Genomic DNA, 25,466 nt, shown 5'->3' with positions numbered 1-25,466 from the left:
GTGTCTTGATTTGTAAGCAGATAAAATTCTGGTCTTGTAAAGAACACAAAATCGTATTGGCAAACACTGTATGGTTATGACCAATTCCAGTTCCAGTATTAGTTCCAGTACTTGATAAAATTTCTTTATAGTTTTAGTTCTATAGTTCCAGTTTTGAGGGAAGCAAAATTATTATAAGTTCTAGTTCCAGTTCCAGTGTTAAGGAAAATTATTGTTCCAGTTCTAGTTCTAGAACTGGGCTGGAACTGGAATTGCTTTAGTTCCAGTACTGAGAACTGGAACAACACTATTATGCAATATAAACTTCAATTGAAACCACCTTAAGAGCTAAACGTTTCAGAGCAGCATTGTCTTGAATTCCTTGAATATCGTCTACTGCCAAACCAATCTACAATAGAGAAAATTAATGGATAGTTTATGTTATTATATGCATAATAATTATGTAGGTAGATATATTATAATAACAACATAATTATATACACAGGGAAAAGGTAACATTTCTGGACCAAGAAAAGCATGAAACATGCAGGACATGCAGGTGTTGAATTTACCATATCAAACCTGAAGTAAAAGTACCATGCAAAACAGCCAAGTTGTATAAAAGCATGCGGCCTTCAAGCGTCTGGGTGAAAAAGTTGTGAAATCAAAAGTGGTGGCCATGAATTGGTTGCAACGATGTTAATGATAATTAAAATGTGATTGGATTTTTGAAAAACGATCCAAATCACACATTAGAAGTTTTGAGATAAACGGTTTTAAAGAATTCAAGCCAGCATAACTCTCCAAGGATAGCAAGCACGCGTATGAAATTTACACAAAAGATGCATCAATCTATTACTTTTAGGCCACTTCCAGTACTTGTAGCTGCTTGTAGAGTTTCCCGCCAAATAAGATAGAAAATCTGAGCAGTTGGATGAGCGAAGTAGTATCACGAGTGCTCACAAAGGGGTGGAGGGTAGGGGGTGGGCAAGGGTTAGACCTCAAAATGGAGACAGACCACGATTGGAGTCCAGAGATGAGATTACAGGGCTGTGCTGGCTCCTTAGTGGCTGATATGTAGCAAAATCCACAGAAAAAACATCTGGCCAACATTAGCAGGCTGTCCACCAGTAAACCACTGGTTCTTGCCAAGCCAGGTCCTTCACAAGGCCTAAAACCACCACTCGAGCTCTACACACCACCCAGAAAATATGTCTGTTGAAACCAGCCTCAAGTAGTTTGAGTGGTACTGAGTGTTAAAACTACTAGTACAATGGTGTAGCTATCCACTGGAGGTGTTAGTTTGATTTTGCCTGATGTGCGATTTGGATCGGTTTTGTAAAATCTGGTCACAAATGGCTTTGAAAACTGCACCCTTTTATACAGCTTGGCTGTTTTGCATGGATTTCACTTCATTTTGTATTTTAAAACCCCAAAGCCAACCATAAATTGGCTTTGAGGTTTATTTTTAACAAATCATTGTTCTTCTTTCTACAGATACAATGACAATGATATAAAATAAACTAGTGTTTGACCAATACACAAAAATACCTACCGATCCGATATCAAAGCCAAAAAATCTATGTTAATACTGATCATTGCTCTATAATTTTGTGCTTACTTGTTCATGGCTAGTGCCTGTATTTATTTGCAATAGTGTTTTGTAACAAAGTAAATTCCTTCCAAATGATTGCACTATTAGTTAGGATTTTAATTTTGCAGTATAGATAGTATCTCAATTTTTCATGCAAAGCATGATAAGTTGTAGTTGCTCAATTTTTACAAAGCAAATTCTGCAATTTTTGTATATATAATAGGCTGTAGTATTCAGGATTAATAGTACGAACATTGTAAACAGGAAGGACTTTCCTGTTTACAATGCGAGAGCTATTAATCCTGAATACCACAGCCATCCATCCAATTACACAATTAATCTGACAACCATAGAAACTGTTATTAAGCAACAGAAATTCAACAATAACCACTGCAAAATACTGATTACACTTACCAACCGTTGCTACGGTCCCAAATATCTTAATAATGATTGCTAGTACTAAGCAACCATATTATTGCTAGTACTAAGCAACCATATTATTGCCATGCTAAGGACATCTATCACTATGGTAACACTTATCTAGTTGTCAAGTTGGACATGTCCTTCCAATAGAAACGCACCACACTATTTTAGCCAATCAGATTAGTATTACAGATTTTTTTGTCAAGGGAGCTTGACAAACAAGCATAATACTACCGGTTTGGGCTTTTGTGGCCAAAAATATAACCTTAAAATCAGAATCACTTTCCCTTTACAACAACTTCGCTGGTTATAGTACAGTATGTACGCGTTGAGCTGAATCCTCAAAAACATAATTTTAATAACTCATGGATGCAATTACACACGATCTTGAAATTTGGCTCATTTGTAGTACTGTTTGACCTACTAAAAATATTTCAAAATCTTTTCGTTCAGATGTCTGACATAATATTTACGGCCAATCAAAATTTTCACCATACATTTCCTTTGGGGAAGCCATAAAAATACAGTGTCCATTACAGCCCTTTTCCGAACTTGTAATGGAGCCAAATCGCATGTGTCTGTTGTTGACAGCTTTGCTGTCACCTCTAATCATCTGGTTGACTGAAATGTAACTCTCTTGAGAAAAAAAATCCAATTTTAATTTTTAGCTGTTTTTCAGGATTCAACTCAACTTGTGCATACAAAAGGCATAGCCAAGCCCAAAAATGTCTTCAGAGTGATCCCAAACCCTTCCAACTGGAAGTTTACTGAAACTTTTCTATTTAACTGAATTTTCTACTAACTAACTAACTGATACCTTTAGGCAAGCATAACTCACCAATGGATAAGGCTATGGGCTTGATTTCTTCACTGTTTGACGTTGCTTCATAACAAAACATGCCTTTTTTCCAACTACAGCAGATACAGTGCATGCATCATGGACTTACCTTTGTCCTCCTTTTTTTCCCAGTGACAACGCAAGGTGTCGATTCGCAATAGTGCAATATAGCTTCTCTGTGGCTAGCTATCACTCTTATTGCCCATATTTTCTGTAGCGATTAGATTGATTGCAGAGACGCTTCTCGTACTGTTCTTTGTTTGTAATGCTGTGCAACAGGCAGAACATACAGTAGCTGAAAACGAAGCATAATGGCTACTTAACTTTTCAGTAATTAATTGCTGGGGCACACATCGAGACGCAATAAATTAATATTATGACATGCCTCGCATCATTCTTTCTTTTTGATGTGGTATGGGTGGGTTCAGTACACATAATTATGTAAACAAACAAATAAAATGAAAAATTAGAAATTTTAAATTAGATTAGGGATCAAAAAAGTAGTGAAATATAAAATGTAGTGAAAAAATAGAGGTTACCTATGTATATACCTGCATACGTACCAGTGGGATTTAATCCCTAATTCAGTCATGGTTATAATATTATACTGAAGGAGGGATTAAATTTCCACTAGTATGTCTGCAGGTATAGGCAACCTCCCTTGTTTCACTACTTTTTTGATCCCTAATCAACATTAAATTTCTATTTTTTCATTCTACTTGTCATGTAGTCAAGGTATATACAGTAAACTACAAATAAAAATATTGAGTGGGAAGCAAAGAGGGCTACTGTTATGCACTTCCTATCCAAGAACATAATTGACCAACACTGCCATTGTGGCTGGGTGCAAAACCATTTTTATTATTCAGCGACTTCTTGTATAAATGATTCTTCAATGATGGCCTTAGTTCTGTGAAGATTCTGAGAACTACTTCTCCCATAATATAATATAATTTGGCCTTATACATATGTGCAATTGTTTAAGCCAGTGATGGGACAACTACAGTTTCTGCAACTAAGATTTGTAACTTCTGTAAGATTAACTTCCATGAGTATTATGTAATGTTCCTTGGTTCCTGTGATGTATCATACCCAGGTGTAAAGATGAACCTGTGATGTTTTCAATGGTATATATATAATATCATGCAAACTGTATAATTTTTTGAGAGAAAACAGCCTGTTGCATTGATATGCTAAATGCATCAGCATTACTAATTAAAGTACTCCTTTGGGCAATATACTGCATGGTTGCTATAGATTTCAACTCTGATACTATGTGAACTTTATGGAAATCCAACCAGTGAACAGGTTAAACCACATAGAAGCAATCTCTTGATTGTTTTATAGCTTGTTTATAGTGTTTTCTTATTAAAATTCTCTTTTATGCTAGCCTGCTTTTCATTTTTGTATTCTTACACTGTATGTAATGAACATTCCCCTTGTCAACTCAAGGATATCTGCAATTCTTGATCACCTACAGTGCCTTTTATGCAGTATTTCTGCAGTTTAAGGCCCATAGCATTTATTGATATGGGCATTCTTAATTCCTTCAGAAAACTAGTATTGACTTGCAGGGCTGCCCACAGGGGGGGAAACTGGGGAATTTTTCCCCGGGCCCTAGCCTGAAAGGGGCCCCAGAAAGCCCCATCAAGGGCCCCTTGAATACCTGTTTAAAAGATTGATATACTCTAATAGAGCAGTCAGGATCTAGATACTCTAATAATTCTTCAGAGGAGCAGTGTAGCAAGTTATAATTAAGGAGATATGATCGGTGATGGGAAGCTATTGTCATTGTCAGCATGTAATGACCTTTTTTTTTGGTCTTTGATTGCAGTTAGGCTGAAGTTGTGATTCAGAGTGGAACCCTTCCTTGCCCCTGGGCCCCTCTTTTAACTCTTTGCCCTGGGCCCCCTAATTTCTCTGGGCGGCCCTGCTGTCTTGCATTTGTAACTGGCATTTAGAAAATTTATTATCTGATGTCTGGAGGCTTAAGGGGTTACTATCTAGAAAAACCTGTGGCAAGGCACTAGCTAGTTAGTAATCAGTAGTCTAGCTTGTGGTTGTTTACTATATTCATCAAATTTAAATCAGCAAAGCAAAAAATATCTAGCTTACAGTATTTGCTGGACAAGACAGGTATCATTAAAATTAATTTGTAAATCATTGATTGTTCATTGATTGTTTAGGGGCTTTGAAAATGCAATAGTGTGGCACTAGTGTGTGCCTAGTTTAATAATGTTCTAATACTGAAAGCCCCATCCAAATCTATCCATTTAATTAATCATCGATACTGTATGCTGTACTAAAACAGTTCTATTGAATAGTTATATGACTCCTCTAGCATTCTAGTAGAGAATGATATTATCATCATGATGATTTTAAAATCATAACAGATTTACGTATATTTTATATGAATCGATATTTCACAAAATAATGTTACTTACTGTACAAGCCCTATGTGAAACTTAGAAAGAGAGCTAAACATCCACAAAGTGACTATAATGCACTAAGCCTTACCAGTAGATTTGACAAAAGGATGGGCATCAGCATAATAAATACAATCCACAAAGCATATGCCACATGGGGATAAAACAGATTATTGCCTTCTTCAGCGTCTTCTTGACTATTAAAGAATATTTCATCAAACTCAAGCTCTCCAGTAGTCATCACAAATGTCTTAATCAAGGAGCGAGCAGGAGATGAAAAGGATGAACGTGTACCCTGTTATGATAAATGTATACTGCACTACCATACATAATGTGTGAGGAATATTGTACTTTAATAAAAGTAACTTATTATACAAAAGGTTCTAGCTTTATACTAATAGTCGTAATGAATACAACAACCTGTATAATTTGGCAATCATTAAAATTACAGGTACACCTCATACACACCTATAAAGCAATAAAGAGTACATGTATATTTCAGTATTGCCTTGAGACAAATACTGTATTTACTTGATTTGTGCCCCAGGGTTACTACTATTTTTTTGTCCAAAAATACCCTTCGAAAAGTGCTGCACTGTGGTATTATTCGAGGGTGTACTACTATACTATTTAAAACCTGCCACTACAAGCTATTCTTTACAATTATAGTTCATAAACAATCACAACTTGCTTGCTTGCTTGCTTATTCTATTTCCATGCAAGACCTTTCTTTTACTAGGCCATTGTAGCACAACCATGTCAAGCCTCATGTTACACTATTAGTTTACTAACTAATGTCAGAATTTTGATTATGTGATAGCTGTTAAAGTTTACCAGGACAATTCTCCTTACCTAAATTGACATGGAGATGAATACTACAGGTATGAGAAAACCAGTAGTGAGTATTCACAAACATATAATACCGTACTATTTGAGGAGGAAGTAAAATAAAAATAAAAAACAAGGATAAAAGCATCTGAATAGTACCGCACTGCGGAACTATTCGAGGGTGTGGCACAAATCGAGTAAATATGGTACTGCAAAAAGATTAGATATTAGTATTCTAAATTCTTTATACCTATAGTATATACATATGTATATAGAAAGACAAGAATTCAATGCCTTTAATACTCAGCATTGTTAAAACTTGTTAGAATGGTGGCATGATGGTTTTCTGGTTACTATTCCCAGATGTCTAATGACATCTTGGGAGAATGACTATGGAGATGTTGCTGTTTGTTTTTCTTGGAGTCTCTGTGATGATCAAATCGGTAGATACATCTAGGAGGCTAGAAGCATCCATGTTCTCTATATTGCTACTTGTAGGATAAAAGGAGAGAATAAATAAAAAATTAACGTTAGTTTGTATATCAGCTTAAAATATTAATTTTTATCATAATGTTTATGTTGTTAGAGAGAGTAAAGAAAGAATGGAGAAAGAGGGAACTCTGAAACTCCTAATTCCAGGAGACTCTGACAATGGTATTGTCAATGGTCGGTAACTACGGAGCAATTACAATAAATAATAGTAACTACGTAAGACCTTTATTAGCAACCAAATATTATCTCCTCTTATCCTACAAGTATAATTATAGAGCAATGTAGAGGACATGAATACTTCTAGCCACCTAGATGTATCCACTGATTTGATCATCACAGAGACTCCTAAGAAAAACCAAACACCAGCATCTCCACGGACATTTTTCCAAGATGTCTGGCCGGAAACAAGGTCGAGCTGATGCCGCCATTCCAACAAGATTTAATAATGTTTAAAACTAAAACAACAAATACTATATGTGAACTTACTGGTCGATAAAATATCATATAAAATGTTAGACCAAATGAAACCACAAATAAAGCAGTAAGTACAGCCATTTTCATGAAAGTATAGAGAATATCCACAAACATCAGAACATAAACTCCAGTTAAAGGAAACTTCTTCAAAAATAGCACTAAATTTAACCATGCAGCAAGTAATATAATCGCACCAAACTGCCACTGCCAAGACCCTGGACATTGACATCCAGATTGCAGCCCATATGACACAAAGATTATGGAGGACACAAACAAAAATCCTTCCAACCAATTCTCCAATTCAAAAAAATGCAGTAGATGAAGGTAATAAACTTGAACTACCTCAATGACAATCCGGATGAGAGAAAACATAATAATGATGATGGCCATGACAAACAGGGCATAGTTAGCTGTGAAAATATTATACATACATTGAATAAATGAATGATCAATTTGGCTTAGGGGTTAGGTGTAATGCAGATGTCAATATAGCTTTTTGTATAAAGACAGGATTAATATACATACTAGTATAGATGGGTTTAGTGGGAAGGTGTGGTCATGCACCTTACATAATCCAAAAATCATGTGAAATATGCATTTGCACTGATTTATTGTAGGGAAAAATCTGAAACTTAATTACCAGTTGTTGTGCTATTCAGAATATATGCAAAAAGAGGAAGTAAAAACACAGAATTGTTTTCTAAAGACTCTGGACATTTCCCTTGAGAGGATCCTGGAAGCGCTGGATAGAGCGATTTTGGGAACCAACTTGAGCTGTAGAACATCCAGTAAATGCTAAATTCTTGGCATGCAGCAGTTAGTTCCAGATTATCTGTTCAATTGTATGTGGGAAATTTATAAATATTAGTTAATTCCATCCCAGGATCATGCCAGTGAAGCTAAACAATAACCCAGATTATGTGTTAACTAGTTTGTTTATTATGGCTCAGCATCAAGTACATACTGTAGAGAAAGCAATTTGGATAATCTACTGTCATGTACATTGGAGAGTTGATCATGTCAATTAAAAGCTAGCAAATTTTGTACTTAATATTTGCAGGAATTATATAGCTATGTATCTGAGCACCCATTGCACGTCAGAGAACGCTATCACAGTAGAAGCACCCAGTACTGAATCACCAACATTTAACTTTGTAAAATGGACAGAAGGAGTATGGAAAAATACCCTTGTATAGTATAATGGTTTACCTTTAACTGCATTGGGATCAAGTGTACATCCATCTAAAGGAATAATTGTTTTCCTCTGACTGATATATCTGTTTGGTTAATTTTATGTATTGCATAAAACTGGAAATTCACAAATATATTGTGCAATTGTTTATAGCCCTTTTAAGAATATCTTTTGATATTTTGTAACTCAGCTCTTCTGGCTCAGGGTTCATGTCCTCTCTTAATCACGTTGAACTACATAGAAGTCTTTTGCTTAGCAGCACCATCTTCCCAGCACTTTACATGATGCTGGATGCATAAGCAGCTATGTTAAATGATTATTCTTCTCTTGTGATTAGAATAAACAAAATAGCCTGATAGCTAGGACATAATCTGGGATTTCTGCCAGTGTCTGGTAGGCAAACAGATATGCCAGTGTTAGCTATCTTTGAAATAACTGTGTGTGAAGTATCTGTCTAGCATTGAAATGACTCCTGATTGTTCATTTGAATCTCAAGTCCTAAAACTATCTCACAGCCAGCATTCAAATCTACAAATGTCTTCTCTTGGGGTATTTGGAATATCCAGAGATTAATTCCATGTAGGCTTGAGTCTATTATGCTCCAAAATTTGCCTATTATGCTTTTTGGAATTTTTGCCTATTATGCTTGTTCTTATGCTTTTCAGAAATGCATTCTACTTTTATTTTGTGTGTTTTGTTGTTTGTACAGATAAGTTATTCCTATGATAAATCAATGTGAATGAAGAAGTGTTACTTCAACTGCAATATACAAATAATAGCAATGGCTTGAAAAGGGATGTGCTCCAGAGTTAGTAGGCATATTAGAGCAGGAGGTCTCGAGAATATCTAGTCCTTCAGAAGCTACATAGGTGTTTCATTGTCCAATAATACTCAATATCTTGTATACAAGTATATGTAAAACATTTATGCACGGTCTCTTAAGTGTTGAAACGTTTGGTATTCAAAGGGCAGCAACTGCTCAGTATAATAAGTAACTTGCATTTACAGCACAGCCTCCTGGGAATGTTTCCCATCCTCTCTGTTACATGCGATGACTGTTCTATTAGAGTGATTGACTGTTCTATTAGAGAATCTATATTTTTAAAAATATTTCCCTGGTTTGATATTAACCTCTGCTCAGTCTCACTGCAAACTTGGCTATTACATTGTCCAGACATTGAATAGCTATCTGACCAAGCACTAACTTTATCATCAGACTGAGAGCTTAGCACTGTACTGTCTTCCAACAATCATAATCATCATATCACGTTTTATGCAGAATCACGGGTAGATGCATTAGATAGATAGTACAAAATCCAACTTCTTTGCCATGCCTTGTACTAGTTTCACATGACTGCACTAGCCTTATAGAACTTAAACCTACAATGAAAAGCATTCATTCCATTGAGTGTAATCTTGTAGTAAGGTTGTAGTGCATTGTTTCTATTCGTTGTCAGGAATCATTTCACCATTCTAAACAGGTTAGCCCTTGATGTTGTGACTGTTATAGCAGAAGGTATACTTATGATGGCGGAAATTTCCATGTTATGCTGCTAATTATGCTCCATTATGCTAGCATTATGCTTTATGCTTTTGTTCTCCTGTTATGCCATAAATTATGCTAGCATAATCGATGTAAGCCTAATTCTATGTCTTACTTCCTCATTGCGTGTATCCAACACTCTTCCACTCATGCAGTCAAATTTAATGTTTTGCCCTACAAAATGGTGGATGCATGATTTTTTTAGGTTACGTTAGGTTAGGTATGGTGACCATGCCTTCCCGCTAAACCCGCCTATAGCATAAGATATATAATTATAATAAACATGTATGATCTGCTAGCTACCTGAATAAATATCAGTTGTACAGGTACAGCGCCTGTACACACAAAGTTGCCATTCTACTATTAATATACTGTTCATAGCACGCTTCTCTATATTTGTACTGTAGGCAATAATGCTGCATCCATAAAATATTCGTAATGGGTATAAGGTTATCTAGACTGTACATTGTTAATATTATATTTGTAAACAACACAGATGCAGTGGATGCTAATATACACTTTAACAAGTCAGGCTTCTCAGGGTTCAGAGCAGACCTGACAAGAAATATAGTGGTTCTATAATTGTAGTTATTGTCTTTTTGCAAAAGGGACTGTTTCCCAAATTCATATCACATGTATTTTGCTCTGAGTGACACACTTTTAGGAGTCCATAGATACAACTGAAAAAATCATGTGATGTTAAATGGTGCCTCTTCCTACAAAACTCTAATCCGGTATGGTTGCTGGTGTGGATGTATTTATACCAACTCCAAGTATTGTTTGCCACTGGCACTATATGCTCCACCTCGTACTGTGGTGTCCAACACTACTACGTTTGGTGAAATGGTATCAGCAAAAGCAAGAACACAGTTTATTACTTGTTCTGTTTTGTTGTGCTGTCCCCTTTAGTATTTGTCAATAACATTGAACATGCCCAAGCATGATAGAGTGCCAGGCGGGACTCCACCAGCAAAGGAATGAAAGAATTAAGTCATGTAATTTAATAATTATGTGTCACTTGGGAAGGAGTTGGTGTTGATTGTGATTGGCGTGGGAAATGGCTATGCAGAGAGTGCACAAGGCTCTCTCAGTAGAACTAGCAGCACTAGCAGTTATACATATGGGATCACCAATCTAATGAATCAAATGCCACGTTCTTTTGTTCTGTGTGTAAACAAGGTCACACTAGCCTTGAAGTTCTATACAGACATACATAACAAACAAGATGCTATGGGCAAAAGACTGAAATAGAAACCAGTCTGAAGAGATTACAACCAGCTGAATCACAAGTCCAATGCAACTATCAGAAGAAAACTCTACACAGTATGTTCCTCAGCCTAAAGAACAAATACCTGAAATGGTGAATTCCTAAGAATAAGAAAAATCTAGGATATGCCTGAATGTTATTATGCATAATATTGTAGAGTCAACATCTGAGGGTCCTGAAACCAGATGTAAACATGACATAGATTCTGTTTCATGTATATTTGATAAACATCTAGCTGTCCCTGCTACAATAACTAAAGCCATTCAAGTAGGTATGAAAGGTAACAAACCAAGACTCCTGACAATTTCTGTTGCTTCTGGATCATGATCAGATAAGGTATCAACTATGTGAAATTGTGCCAAGCTTCATAATACTAACCTTACCGGCACAATTCAAAAGGTATTTATCACTCCAGATCTTACACCCAAAGAACAAGTACTTTACAAGAAGCTACATGCTGAATTGAAAGAGCTGAATTAAAGATTGGAAGCAATTTAGAATAAAAAAACTGGAAAATAGTGCAGAGGAACCCCTAACTGGCCTCCTCTGCACCAATACTTCTACCCTTACCCTTAAAATTACAAACCATCATGATGTACATATTAGATGTAGCTGTTATGAATCTTTGCAAAGTGGCTTGATTTTCAGAATTTTGTAAATAGTCACTCACAAAAAATCATTATTCATCTGGTTGTGAATCATGGCTATATCTTCCATAAGACAGATTTGATGGTTATGGAGGTGTATTCATCACTTGTCACAATTCATTATTGTCTGAATACCATAGAACATCTCTTTGTGAGATAGTACGTAGTTTGTAAAATTCAGTTAGCTATGGGTCCTTTCCTCTTATTGCTTGTTCTTTGTATCGTTCACCTAATGTTGACATAACATAATTATTTGGAAAGCCTTTGTGCTGTCTTATGGGGTATAATAGATTACAATCCTGACCCTGTTGTGTGGATTGCAGGTGATGCTAATTTCCCAAAATAATATAGATTGAATTCCTATTCAATCAGCAGTTATACAATTACCCAGTCCATTAATTTTATTCAGGATTATGGCTAACTCAAACTGTTAACTTTCTAACCAGATTTGCAAATACTCTTGTCATTTTCCTAACTAATTGACTGTTATTTAATTAGTAATTGTTGTAAAGCACTATCAGAGATAAGTGATGATGATGTTGTGTATTATAGAGTCCACTGTAGAAGTAAAAAAACCAAGCAATTCTCAGACCAATGTTATAAACTCTGGAACAAGGCAGACAATGATGACTATTAGGCCTGTGCCTAATACGCTGGCATAATTATGAGAATAATAAGTCACCAATTTTGTGAGAATAGTTCCTGAATTATAGGATGGTTACAGGCATAATTTTAAAATTATCAGATGTCCACAGGAGTAATCAGTGGGATTAAGGGGCGTGTCTCTTCTTCATTAGCTAAAAGAAAGAGTTAAGCTACTAAGAATGATTATATAGCTGACATTATTACACAAGTGCTGGATATACCACCTCTATTACAAGGGGAAACTCAGATCTCCGATGACCAGGTTGAGGTTGTTAAATGACTAGATTTCCTCTGCTTTTGTTAGAGAAGAATTAAGCTCTGTGTCACACATTCAATTCCAGTAATAGTATTAACTTATAACGTGTTAATATTTATTAGAACACTTGGAAGTAAACAAAGCATCAGATGCAGATCAGATTCCATCTTGACTTTTAAAACATTTGCAAGTCATATTACACCATCCCTTGTGCTTATCTTCAAAGCCTCATTACATCAAGGTTACCTTCTGTCTGAATAGAAGCATGCTATCATTGTGTCCATCTCCCTTTAACTGTCAAGGATGCCATATGGCATCCTTATGCTATAAACCCCACATCGATAGAGATTTAGACATTCTATAACATTCCTCATGCATTAAACCAGCCAATGCGCCTATCCTAAAAGGCCACGTCCCCACAAACATGTAAATGAGCACTATTCCACGTAACATTACATAATCACCTGCTCATCCATGGCGTGTTTCCAGCATGGTAAAGATATTTTCAAAACGATAGTCTACGTAAGGGAAGGGTAATGAAAGGCAAGAGATAAGTTACGAGATTGTAGTGCAACTTTTCTGTCAGATGGATTTTAGGTCATGTGTGTGCTTGTGCATGTGTAGTTATAAAAGCATCCAAAAACCAGCTTAAATGTGCACAGTAAATACAAAGTAGTGAAGGTCACTACTAAATGTAGTGAACGTCACTACTAATGTCTGCCGTAATACTCACTATTTTTGTGTAGTGATGTTCACTACTATGTAGTGAGGGTCACTACAAAAGAGTAGTGAAGGTCACTACAAAAGTAGTGCATGTCACTACACAAAAATAGTGAGTATTGTGGCAGAAATTAGTAGTGACCTTCACTAGTTTGTTTTTACTGTGTGTGTCACTTAAACAAACAGTGTTTATTATGTTGTAATAAACATTAGGACACTGTTTGTTTGTGTGTAAACTTGCTCTCAAAGCTAACAGCCTGATTTTTATGATCTATGGCTTTATAACATTCTTGTAGTTACCATTATGTAAACATAGATGTATAATCGAATTCCTTAGACAATAGCAAACAATATTATAGTATACAGTATAGGCTTAGGGTAATTCATTGTATAGCTTGTGATATATGATTATTTATATAGAGTGACTTGGTTCCTGAAAAAAAATTTGTGGTGAAAGGGATAATTATATAATATTATTATTTATCAAATAAAAGGGAGATCTGAAAATTGCCATCTAACTACCGCCCAATATCCTCAACCTATATTTGTTGTAAAGTCCTTAGAGTACATTATCTATTCTTCCATCATCTCTAACAGTAACTTACATAAGTTAAAAATGGTCCAGTGTAGAGCTGCAAGGTTTATTACAAACAATATTCGATCACCCTGGGCCAGTGTAACTGAGATACTACACTATACCAACTCTTGAACAGCGATGCAATAAGCTGAAACTAGCTATGATATACAAAATTGTCCATATGCACAGCCAAGTCCAAGTTGAAAGTGGAAACTACTTAGCAAGTCATACAAGGGATGATAATCAACTAGAATTTCTACAGCCACGCTCCAGCATATCTCATCCTTCCACAATTAAATTATGGAATGGTTTATCCTGCAGTACTGTCAAATCACTCACCGTTACCTAATTTAAGTAACAATAAATTTATGCCTAAGTAATTACAATGTAATTATAATGCAATTGTTGTACTATACTCTCTTTGGAGGTTTCTGTACAGTAAAAAATAATTATAAAATATGAGCTCTTCATACATCATACCATACATGTAATTATAAACATACAACAAATATTGTACCTTTACAATTGTCCATATCAAATGCTATGAAATGAAACAAGAAATATGTGTAGTTAATAAATTCAAATGCAGAATATATGCGTATGTATCAAGACACATGGTAGCGTGTCATGTGGTCAACAAAGCCAGCATGCCACATCATGTGTAGAGTGTATATTGACAGGTATTTTCACTAGGCTTGAGCCAACTATGCATTGAAAATAGCCTATTGTGCTTTTGAGCAGCCTAACATGCTCAATATTATGCTTTCAAAATTGAGATTATGCTCTAGAGTTGGCCATTTTGTTAGAGTATATCAGGCTTTCCTGACTGTTGTATTAGAGTAAGTGACTGCTTTATTAGCGTATTCCAATCTTATTTCCATGTGAATAATCAGCCAAGAAACAATAAAAATAATAACACTACACATTTTTTGATATGAAATGCAGTATTAAGGTGTGGTGTATTCATGTTTTGCTATATTTTGGCACACACATTGTGTATTTTAATTAAAAATCTTGAAAATCATCCTATTATGCTGGCATAATGCTTAATGCTTTTCCAAGCCTATTACACTCAAAATTATGCTGGCATAATTATTGAACCTCAAACCTTTTGTGGTTTAAAAGAAATCGAGCTAAAGACCATGAAGATACAGCACAAAAACTAACAGTGTGTAACAATTGCGATCAAGATGTTAGTAAAAAAATGAAGTGGATATTTAGCCGGTCAGCTGGTCACCGAGTAAATATTTATTCAGCTGGTCATTTGCTGTATGAACATTGGGAATTTGTTCCTATGCTTAAGAAACATGCTAGAAGTTTTGTTTTGTTTATTTTTAATAATGGTTCTTATAACAATGTAATTGGTTTGTGTACATGTACTCATTTTAGTCTTCTTGTCCTAGGGAGGGGACTGACTTTGATACTGGTCACATGGTTGATGCAACCCATTCATGCGGTGTTTTTCTGAGCATGCATTCATTATGCTTTCCAATTAATACCAACTGTTCTTTACTACCTATAGCACTGTGATACTGGTGTTCTCCATGCAAGGTATGTATATACAGTCTTTAATACATTCTCATGCTACCTAGCTGCGATGTTACTACACAAGCATACACAAATTATCTCACACCATTAAATTTTTAACAAGTTAAACTCAATTAAAACAGTAAACGATAATAGAAATACTCTAATTGAGCAGTAATTCCATCTTTGCTGAAGTCTTTCTACCTGCACCTAAAATTCATGGGACCAGAAACATAATTACCAATTGTAATGGCCACTTAATGACACTACTTCATGTACTGACAGGAGATGTCATCATTTGGATAGTGGACACTTCATTTAATAACACTGCCAACGGTGGTTTATTCATAAGGTAGATCAGCTCCATAAGTTTTGGTTATAAACTCCAAATCTGTTCAGGTGCTCCATAGGCTCTATATATTATGTCCACATATACACTGTATAAGGTAAGTCCATTGTATCTACTTAGGTAGAAGAGGACCATATGAGCCATAAGGTTTGTACCAAGAACCTATTTCAGGAAGGTATTGCTAACAAATACATGTCAATCAAAAGCTTTAATTTCTTATGCTAAATCCAGTGGTGTAATCAATCCCAGTCAATCCCAGAGGTTTGGTTTCAATAATTATACACAAGCAATTGGAGACCTAGTCATATAATCAAGAGCTATCTTTACATAATGGAGGACAGACATCTATAGGGAAGAAAACACAGCAGAAAAAGATTCTAAAGTCTCCAGGTAGCCTTACAATCCAGCAATACTGGTGTAGACATTGTTTAGTGATCAAAAAATTCTAATTATTCAATTAACATGAAATCTGTTTTTGCATAGATAATAATATAATAATATATATATATTTATGGTTATTGATAGCACTTACTTTGTGCCAACCCTCCTGTGGGTCATTCCATACCAAATCAACAAAAAAAATCTGGACCCCTTTTGATTTTCGTGAAATTTGGCACAAACATGGACCCTATCAAGAAGCTTTCTCACACCAAAATTTGGTGCATTTCATTGGTCTCCCTTTAAGTTATGACCACTCAAAGTTTCTGCTGAAAATTTTATTTTGCTTACACGTCTTCAATAAAATGGCCATAACTTTGCTTGTGATTCATGTAGAAACTTCTGGGTTAGATGTTTGAAATCCGTATTAAATTCTCTTTCAGGTGATGTATAATATTTTATAATTGCTAAAAGGAAAAGGTCAAACCACATAAATGTAGCTTTTTCCTTTGATCTTAATTTTCAAAAATATGTAATTCTTTAATTACATTTATTTTTGGTTTACATGTTGCTCTAATACCCATCATTCATTACTGTGAGTTTAAGGTTGGAGCCAATAGTAGATTATCAGTTATAGGTGTTAATGTGTAGCGTTGTAATTACCATTGTTTGTATAGTTCAACTATGCAAAGATGCAATACCAATTGCAAGTAACTTTATATAATACTATGTCACAATCATTTTATACATTGTTGGTTTGTAAGTAAAGTTAATTTGTTTATGCTTTGTAAGAAAACCCAGTAAAAGCTTATACATAAATATATATACTTATGTAATTTACCCCTTATCAAGCTTGTATATGTTGTTCCTGATTATGATACCAAGTTTATCAAGACACACGATGGTGTGTCGTGCGGCCCAATTAAGAAGCCGGCGCGCCACACCGTGAGTATATTAACAGGAAGAAAGAAAACGGAATTTTCACACCTACGTAGCTCTGTGATTCCTTATCCGATTGGAACCAAATTTGCTACAGACGTGCTGGCCAGTTATGGGAGTCTACATACCAAATTTGAAGAAAATCGGTCAAGCCATTTCCGAGATACGAGCGAACAAAATTTCGTTTTTATTTCTTGGTTTTTTTCTTTTTCTACTTCTTCATTTCGCACACTTCGCAAAATCCGCCATAAAACACGAATGCGTACTCCAATCGGACTGAAATTTGGCACACTTGAAGGGCTCATTAAGGCGGATCTCAGTACCAACATTGGTAGGAATCCGATGAACATTCACGGAGTTATGACCGATTATGTGCGTAAAATAAGGTCAAAGGTCTGTCACGCTTACAGGGTAAACCACTTGGAGGAATGAGTTGAAAATTGATATGTAGATGGAGTAACCATCGTAGGAGTGCCTTTTTGTGGTTTGAAGAGAATCGAGATAAAGACCATGGAGATATGACACAAACCCAACCTGTGTCAAAATTACGCAATCGATTTTTATGAATAAAAAATCTATTAGTTTTCACGCCTACCAGGCAAACCGCTTAGAACAATGAGCTGAAAATCGGTGTGTAGCTGGAATAATCATCATAGGAAGTCCTTGCAGTAGTACAGAAGAATCGGATTACAAACTACTGAGTCATGATTCGAAAGCCAACTACGTGTTGCAAATGCGAGATCGAGATACTCTAATAGAACAGTCACCCTAATAGAGCATTCGGCTACGTTTATAACTTACTCCATCAAAGAATTATATTACATTGCAAGTTATTCTGTAGGGAATTCAGCTACAACCAGTTAATCTGATAGACAATTCAGCTACAGGAAAGTCACCCTGTAGAGAGTTCACCTAGAAACAAATCACCCTGTAGAGAGATCAGCTAGAAGAAGTCACCTTGTAGAGAGTTCAATTACAAAGAAACTATGCACCATGTAGAGAGTTCAGCTCAGTGGCGTAGCCAAGGGGGGGCAAGGGGAGGCATTTGCCCCCCCGTCACTAAGTGATGTTTTTTAAAACTTCCGTCACAAGCTTTCCAGTAACTGACATGCATCCCAAATTACTGTTTGTGTGCTACTATGCACTGTTTGTGCGCTACTACACGAGTGCACACAACATTCAACTCGTTTGTGAATGGTGATAATAATAAAACGATGCGCTAAAAATAAGGTATGCTCGAATCCCCAGGGGTTCCCCCGTGTAAACCCTATGCCTTCACCGAACGAAAATATTAGACACAATTCTATATTAATTTTAGCCTACACTACTCACGTGATAGTGCATTTTTTGAATCTAGACAGATGACCCGCTCAAAGTGACTTCGCAAGAGTTGCAACTCAGAAGTGACAAGTGATATGCAATGATGCTACAAACCTACGAGGTGATGAAGTGTTAAATGGACCAACTTTATTTTCCCGAGCCGAGTTAATCACAATGGATCTTTGTACAGTGTAGTGGCATTCCAGTTTAATTTTTTTCACTTTGTCAGTCAGTCAGATGATCCGTCACAAGCTTACAAATTCTGCTAACAGGAAAGGTATAGAGTTGGGATTTCGTCCCAATACACGGCATTTGAATTTCGCCGGCTGAAGTCAGTGAGTTCGTCATACTGTGCCAGTGTGCTAGGACTGCAGCACAGACTGTGGCTGACATAAGTAACTATGACACATTGTATTTGTACTAAAATATTCACAATATAGTTCTACTGGATTGTGGACGAATTTGTTGGAGTACAGTTGTGGTACGTGCGATGATGCTCGACGAAAATATTTCCATTGATAAGTGATAACTGGTAGCAATCAGTAATGAAGTAGTTATGTAGCTAGTTACATAAGCTGTAATAATACAACACCGTATGTTGGCTAGCCCATTCATTGGGTCATTAGCTTTTTGTGCAATTATGAACAATGTCGAGTGTTTTGTGGGGGGTGCCTGCTCCGCCACCACCGTCTGGCTAGCTACGCCCCTGGTTCAGCTGCAAACAAATCACCCTGTAGAGAGATCAGCTAGAAGAAGTCACCTTGTAGAGAGTTCAGCTACAAAGAAACCATCATGTAGAGAGTTCAGCTGAAAAAAATCACCCTGGAGAGAGTTCAGCTACGAAAAGATCATCCTGTAGAGAGTTCAGCTAGAAGAATTCACCCTATAGAGAGTTCAGCTGCAAATAAATCACCTTGTAGAGAATTCAGCTACAAATAAACCGCCCTGTAGAAAGATCAGCTAGAAGAAGTTACCTTGTAGAGAGTTCAGTTACAAATAAACCATCATGTAGAGAGTTCAGCTGCAAAGAAATCACCCTGTAGAGCGTTTAAATCACCCTGCAGAGAGTTCGGCTGCAAACAGTTCACCCTGTAGAGAGATCAGCTAGAAGAGGTTACCTTGTAGAGTGTTCAGCTCCAAAGAAACCATCATGTAGAGAGGTCAGCTGCAAACAAATCACTCTGTAGAGAGATCATCCACAAAAAGATCACCCTGTAGAGAGTTCAGCTAGAAGAAGTCACCTTGTAGAGAGTTCAGCTACAAAGAAACCACCATGTAGAGAGTTCAGCTTCAAACAAATCATCCTGTAGAGAAATCAGCTACAAACAAATTACTCTGTAGAAAGATCAGCTAGAAGAAGTTACCTTGTAGAGAGTTCATCTACAAAGAAACTATCATGTAGAGAGATCAGCTACAAACAATCACCCTGTAGAGAGTTCAGCAAGAAGTCGCCTTGTAGTGAGTTCAGCTACAAAGAATCCATCATGTAGAGAGTTCAGCTGCAAACAAATCACCCTGTAGAAAGTTTCAGCTACGAAAAGATCACTGTGTAGAGAGTTCAGCTAGAAGAAGTCACCTTGTAGAGAGCTCAGCTACAAGAAATCACCATGTAGAGAGTTCAGTTGCAACCAAATTACCTTGTGGAGAATTCAGCTGCAAACAAATCGCCCTGTAGAAAGATCAGCTAGAAGAAGTTACCTTTTAGAGAATTCAGCTACAAAGAAACCATCGTGTAGAGAGTTCAGCTACAAACAAGTCACTCTGTATAGAGATCAGCTAGAAGAAGTTACAGAAGTTACCTTGTAGAGAGTTCAGCTACAAACAATTTATCCTGTACAGAGATCAGTTTGAAGACGTTCTTTGTAGAGAGTTCAGCTACAAACAAATCACCCTGTAGAAAGATCAGCTAGAAGAAGTCACCTTGTAGAGAGTTAAGTTACAAAGAAACCACCATGTAGAGAGTTCAGCTACAAACAAATCACCTGTAGAGAGTTCAGCTACAAACAAATCACCTGTAGAGAGTTCAGCTACAAACAAATCACTCTGTAGAGAGATCAGCTAGAAGAGGTCACTTGTAGAGAGCTCAGCTACAAACAAATCACTCTGTAGAGAGATCAGCTAGAAGAGGTCACTTGTAGAGAGCTCAGCTACAAACAATTCACCCTGTACAGAGATCAGCTAAAGAAGTTACCTTGTAGAGAGTTCAGCTGCAAAGAAACCATCATGTAGAGAGTTCAACTATAAACAAATCACCTTGTAGAAAGATCATCTAGAAGAAGTCACCTTGTAGAGTGTTCAGTTACAAAGAAACCACCATGTAGAGAGTTCAGCTACAAACTAGTGACCCTGTAGAGACATCAGCTAGAAAAAGTTACTTTGTAGAGAGTTCAGCTACAAAGAAACCATCATGTAGAGAGTTCAACTACAAACAAGTGACCCTGTAGAGACATCAGCTAGAAGAAGTTACCTTGTAGAGAGTTCAGCTGCAAAGAAACCATCATGTAGAGAGTTCAGCTACAGTACAAACAAATCCTGTAGAAATATCAGCTAGAAGAAGCCACCTTGTAGAGAGTTCAGTTGCAAAGAAACCACGATGTAGAGAGTTCAGCTGCGAAGAAACCATCATGTAGAGAGTTCAGCTACAAACAAATCACCCTGTAGAAATATCAGCTAGAATAAGTCACTTTGTAGAGTGTTCAATTATAAAGAAACCACCGTGTAGAGTGTTCTGTAATAAATATATGTATTATATATATATATAATTTGTACATTTACTGATAAAATCAGAAATATTTAAAGTATTTAACATCTGCTTCATCTTTTCTTCTTCCTGTGGTAAAGAAAAGAAAATCCCCAAAGCTGGCCTATGGCCGGCTTTGGGGTATACAAACACAAAAAGAAGTGAAATCTAATCAAAAACAGCTAAGCTGTAAAAAAAGGTGCAGCCCCAAAAAGGCCATGGTGAAAAAAATGTGAAATCCAAGGTGGCGGCCAAGAAATGGCTGTGATGGTAGGTTAATGGTAAAAATTTTAATAACGACAATTCAGGTGAATTTTGTGCCAAGACCAAATTCACCTGAATTGTTGTTATTAAAATTTTTACCATTAACCTACCATCACAGCCATTTCTTGGCCGCCACCTTGGATTTCACATCTTTTTTCACCATGGCCTTTTTGGGGCCGCACCTTTTTTTACAGCTTAGCTGTTTTTGATTAGATTATATAGTAGTGAAATACTGAGCTTGATGACATTTTCACTAGCTACAGTAACGGCTACTGCTACTGTTAGCATTTAATGCTGATTGTTGATATGCAAGTATGTATTTTGATACACATATGTAGCTATAGTGGAAACTGTCTAAGCCAGTCAGGGCCAATTTTTTTGGTTTTAATATGCAGGTGGCTATTTATATAGTTTGATGTGTATAAATGTCTTACTAGAGCAATTAAAAGTTAGCCCTTAATAGAAAAGTGGCCTTTCGTTACAGGTGGCTGCTAAGACAAGTTCCACTGTAATTTGAAACACTTACAAATAAAACATAATGTTATGTAGCTGCATTCTTTATTCTTAACACAGGCATGACTGTTTCAATATTGCAATCTACTAGAGCTTTTCTAACAAGTAGTAAAGTATTAACAGTCTTTTCAACTTACACCTTCAAAAATTCAATTGTGTACTGATATCAATGCTTCCGATTTCATTGCATGTCAAAGTTACATGTGAATGATTGTAGAGACCAGTGGCAGATCTAGGATTTTTAAAAGAGGGTTTCTGAAAGTTAGTATAGCTGAATAAGGCATCTGACGACATTTCTCCAGAAAATTTTGAGATTTTAGAAGCTCTGAGATTGGATTTTAGGCTACTTTTAGTTAGCAATTACAATAAATCCAATGCTTTAAACTGAACATACTATAGGGCAAAGATGTAACTATAAGCTGTAGCTTTGATTGCTCTATTAGAGTAGTTACTTGACTGCTCTATTAGAGTATCTCGATTGTTTTTAATGCAGTAGGAGATGAGAAGTAGTGTTGCTGAGGGTTTAATAGCTATAAATGGTGTTAGTTAAGTGCAGCTGCATGCATGCTACTGAAATACAGTGGTACATACGTAGTTGGTTTGATATGACAAATTGTCAGTACAACAATGTTTATGTATTTAGACTGCAACTGAGCTAAATTTAAAAGGGGGTTTCTGTCAAAACCCCAGAAACCTATCTAGATCCGCCACTGGAGACTGTCACGCAATATGCACCACTTTCAGTCTCAACTTTTACTACAACACTCTGATTTAACTTTGAAGTTAATTGCCTTGACCCTTTCTTTAATCGATTGTTGATGTATTTCACTTAAAGGTATTATGTATCAGTGTACAATTGCTGTAGTGAACCTTTGTACAATGTAATTTCTATGGAACATTTCTATGATTCTATGATTCTCAATTATAGAAGAGCTACATTGCTATTTTTATCATGATAGAGTTGATGTATGGAGTTTAACCCAGGTACCTAAGGGCCAAAAGTTCTGGGCCTTAATGTGCAGGTAGCTGCTTAATACATATGCATAAGTGTATAGCAACAATTTAAAATTGGCACTTATGGAGTGGTGGCATTTCTATACAGGTGGCCACTTTCCACTCTATTCCATCAAATTTTTGAAGAGTAAGACAATGCATAGTGGTTTTAGAAATGTACAGTTTTCCAGCAAAGGCATTGTGTATAGGTACAAATATATAAAGGTGGCCTTTAAGTGGTCAGTAGTAGGCTTGCCCTTTCAAAGTATGACTCAAAAGTGATATACAGTGTAACATATCTTAGCGGCTACCTTAAAGGTCACCTTTTTATAAGGGCCAATTTAAAATAGGATATTTCTACTCTAATGCAACTATATGAAGCAGCTATCTAGGTATTAAGACCAAGAAGCTTTAGATATCACTAAGACATGGCATTTCAATTCCACTTTACATGTACACATGTATGAATAACTGTATCGCTTGCATCCATTATACACACGTATAAGATTGGAAACTATCATCATAATCTGTGGCCGAATATTATTATTATACAGTAAGTAAAATTGAAAGAATAGATTGAAATATCATTAGTTGTACAGTAAATCACTTATAACTATAGCTACCTCTATAATAAGACCACCTTGTTATAGTGGCCACCTCTATTTTATAGGACACTAAACTTACAGCAAAAACATAATCAGTGATTCCTTTATTAGGCAGCCTTATTATTGCTCCAACTTTCTTAGCTTTAAAAGTGGCTCTGTTAGTATGGTTTCACTGTAGCGATGCAAACCCTAACTATTTTAATGCATAAAATTATTTTTGACATACCAATATAAGGTTACTTGCAATTGGTATTAGAAATTATACTGTAAAAATACCATACAAACAGCAGTGATTACAAGGCTACACATTAACACTTATAACTCATGATCTACTATTGGTCCCAACTTTAAACTCACATTGATGAATGATAGGTATTAGAGAAACATGTAAACCAAAAATAAATGTAATTAAAGAATATATATTTTTGAAAATTAAGATCAAAGGTAAAGCTACATGTTTGTGGTTTGACCTTTTCCTTTGAGCAATTATAAAACATTATATACCTGAAAGAGAAGTTAATACAGATTTCAAAATCTAAACCAGAAGTTTCTATGTCAATTACAAGCAAAGTTATGGCCATTTTATTGAAGATGTGTAAGCAAAATAAAATTTTCAGCAGAAACTTTGAGTGGTCATAACTAAAATTTTCAGCAGAAACTTTGAGTGGTCATAACTTAAAAAGGAGACCAATGAAATGGGCCAAATTTTGGTGTGAGAAAGCTTCTTGATAGGGTCCACGTTTGTGTCAAATTTCACGAAAATTGAAAGGGGTCCAGATTTTTTTGGCTGATTTGGTATGGAATGACCCCTGTGCTACTGAGCTAGGTATACAAAAAAGGAACCTTTCAGGCTGAAGCGAAGTCTAGCAGTAAAAATATCAAGCCCACAGCCTTGGCCGTTATTGAGTTATGCTTGTCTGAAGGCATTGAAAGTAAAGTACTGTAAGTAAGTACAAATTTACAGCAACTTATATTATTGGAAGTGCTTCAGGTCAAACTGAATCAACTTTTGGGTTTGACTATGACTCACTAATACTGCCAAGGCACTGTGAAGGTATTGTGAGGCTGGTTTGTAGTCAATATTATTTTTATTGTGGAAATGTGCTAACCTCCATGACCTCTAATACACATACAGTACTACTGTGCTCTATGATTAGTGCATAAACAAATGTGACCCAGTCTGGAAAAACCGGTCTTATTGCCTATTTAATAGTATCATGAAGTGCCAGTTTTAAGTATTCAATGTGTTGTAGCTTGCTAATGGATGAAGCTACATGTACCAAATTTTCACATGTTTTACACCAATTCCTTACCTTTCAGAGCATCCACTGTACAAGTAGCCAGCAGCTAAGTTTCCCACCATTATAGATAGCTTTTAAACTGGGGTTGACTGTATCAAGTGAGCTCCAAATGGGGTGGGAGGTGGGGGCTGGAGGAGGGCAGGGGCTGTTTAAAAACATTTAAAGGGGAATGAATTAGGCCGAGTTATGGGTCATTCAAGTATCACAACTGGCTAAAATTAAAGGACATTTACAGCACAGGTCTTTATTCAACACCACGGACCTGTACAGCCACATACAGACATGTCCAGGCTGGCTAGAGCTCCATTAGGGTCCCAGACTACTCAGATGGATTGCCACTATGCTTGGGAAAAGCAACCAGCAAAAGCAGACCACTCAAGTCTAGCTGATTTTTATAATGAAATTTGATAGTTTATTCATGTAGCTTTGTGTTATTGGTGAAAAATCAAATCTGCTGTCATGGACTATAAGACCGGCTTTTTCCCAGACCCAGTCACTGAAATTCAAAGGTTCACTCAATAAAGAACAAATCAAAATATTTGAATCCTCTTGACGGGCAGTCAATCACCCAGCTGAAAGTGCTACAGTATGTGACATGTGCCAAATTTTATATGGATAAAACTTGTACTTTGCTAT

General features: G+C 36.2%; 1 protein-coding gene across 1 annotated transcript in view; it reads right to left on the bottom strand.

Moving 5' to 3' along the window:
- LOC136247367 (transient receptor potential cation channel subfamily A member 1-like) overlaps window positions 1-25,466 on the bottom strand; it is a 90,419-nt gene that overhangs the window by 14,761 nt on the left and 50,192 nt on the right. Inside the window, exons 2-3 of the mRNA XM_066039015.1 lie at window positions 5,394-5,555; window positions 320-388 (exon numbers count right to left, since the gene is read on the bottom strand). Coding sequence (XP_065895087.1) covers window positions 320-388; window positions 5,394-5,555 — 231 coding nt within the window. The remainder of the gene's footprint in view (window positions 1-319; window positions 389-5,393; window positions 5,556-25,466) is intronic.

This window comes from Dysidea avara, chromosome 1 (assembly GCF_963678975.1).
Source record: "Dysidea avara chromosome 1, odDysAvar1.4, whole genome shotgun sequence".
Classification (NCBI taxonomy): Eukaryota; Metazoa; Porifera; class Demospongiae; order Dictyoceratida; family Dysideidae; genus Dysidea; species Dysidea avara.
This window is presented reverse-complemented; position numbering and strand designations above follow the sequence as displayed.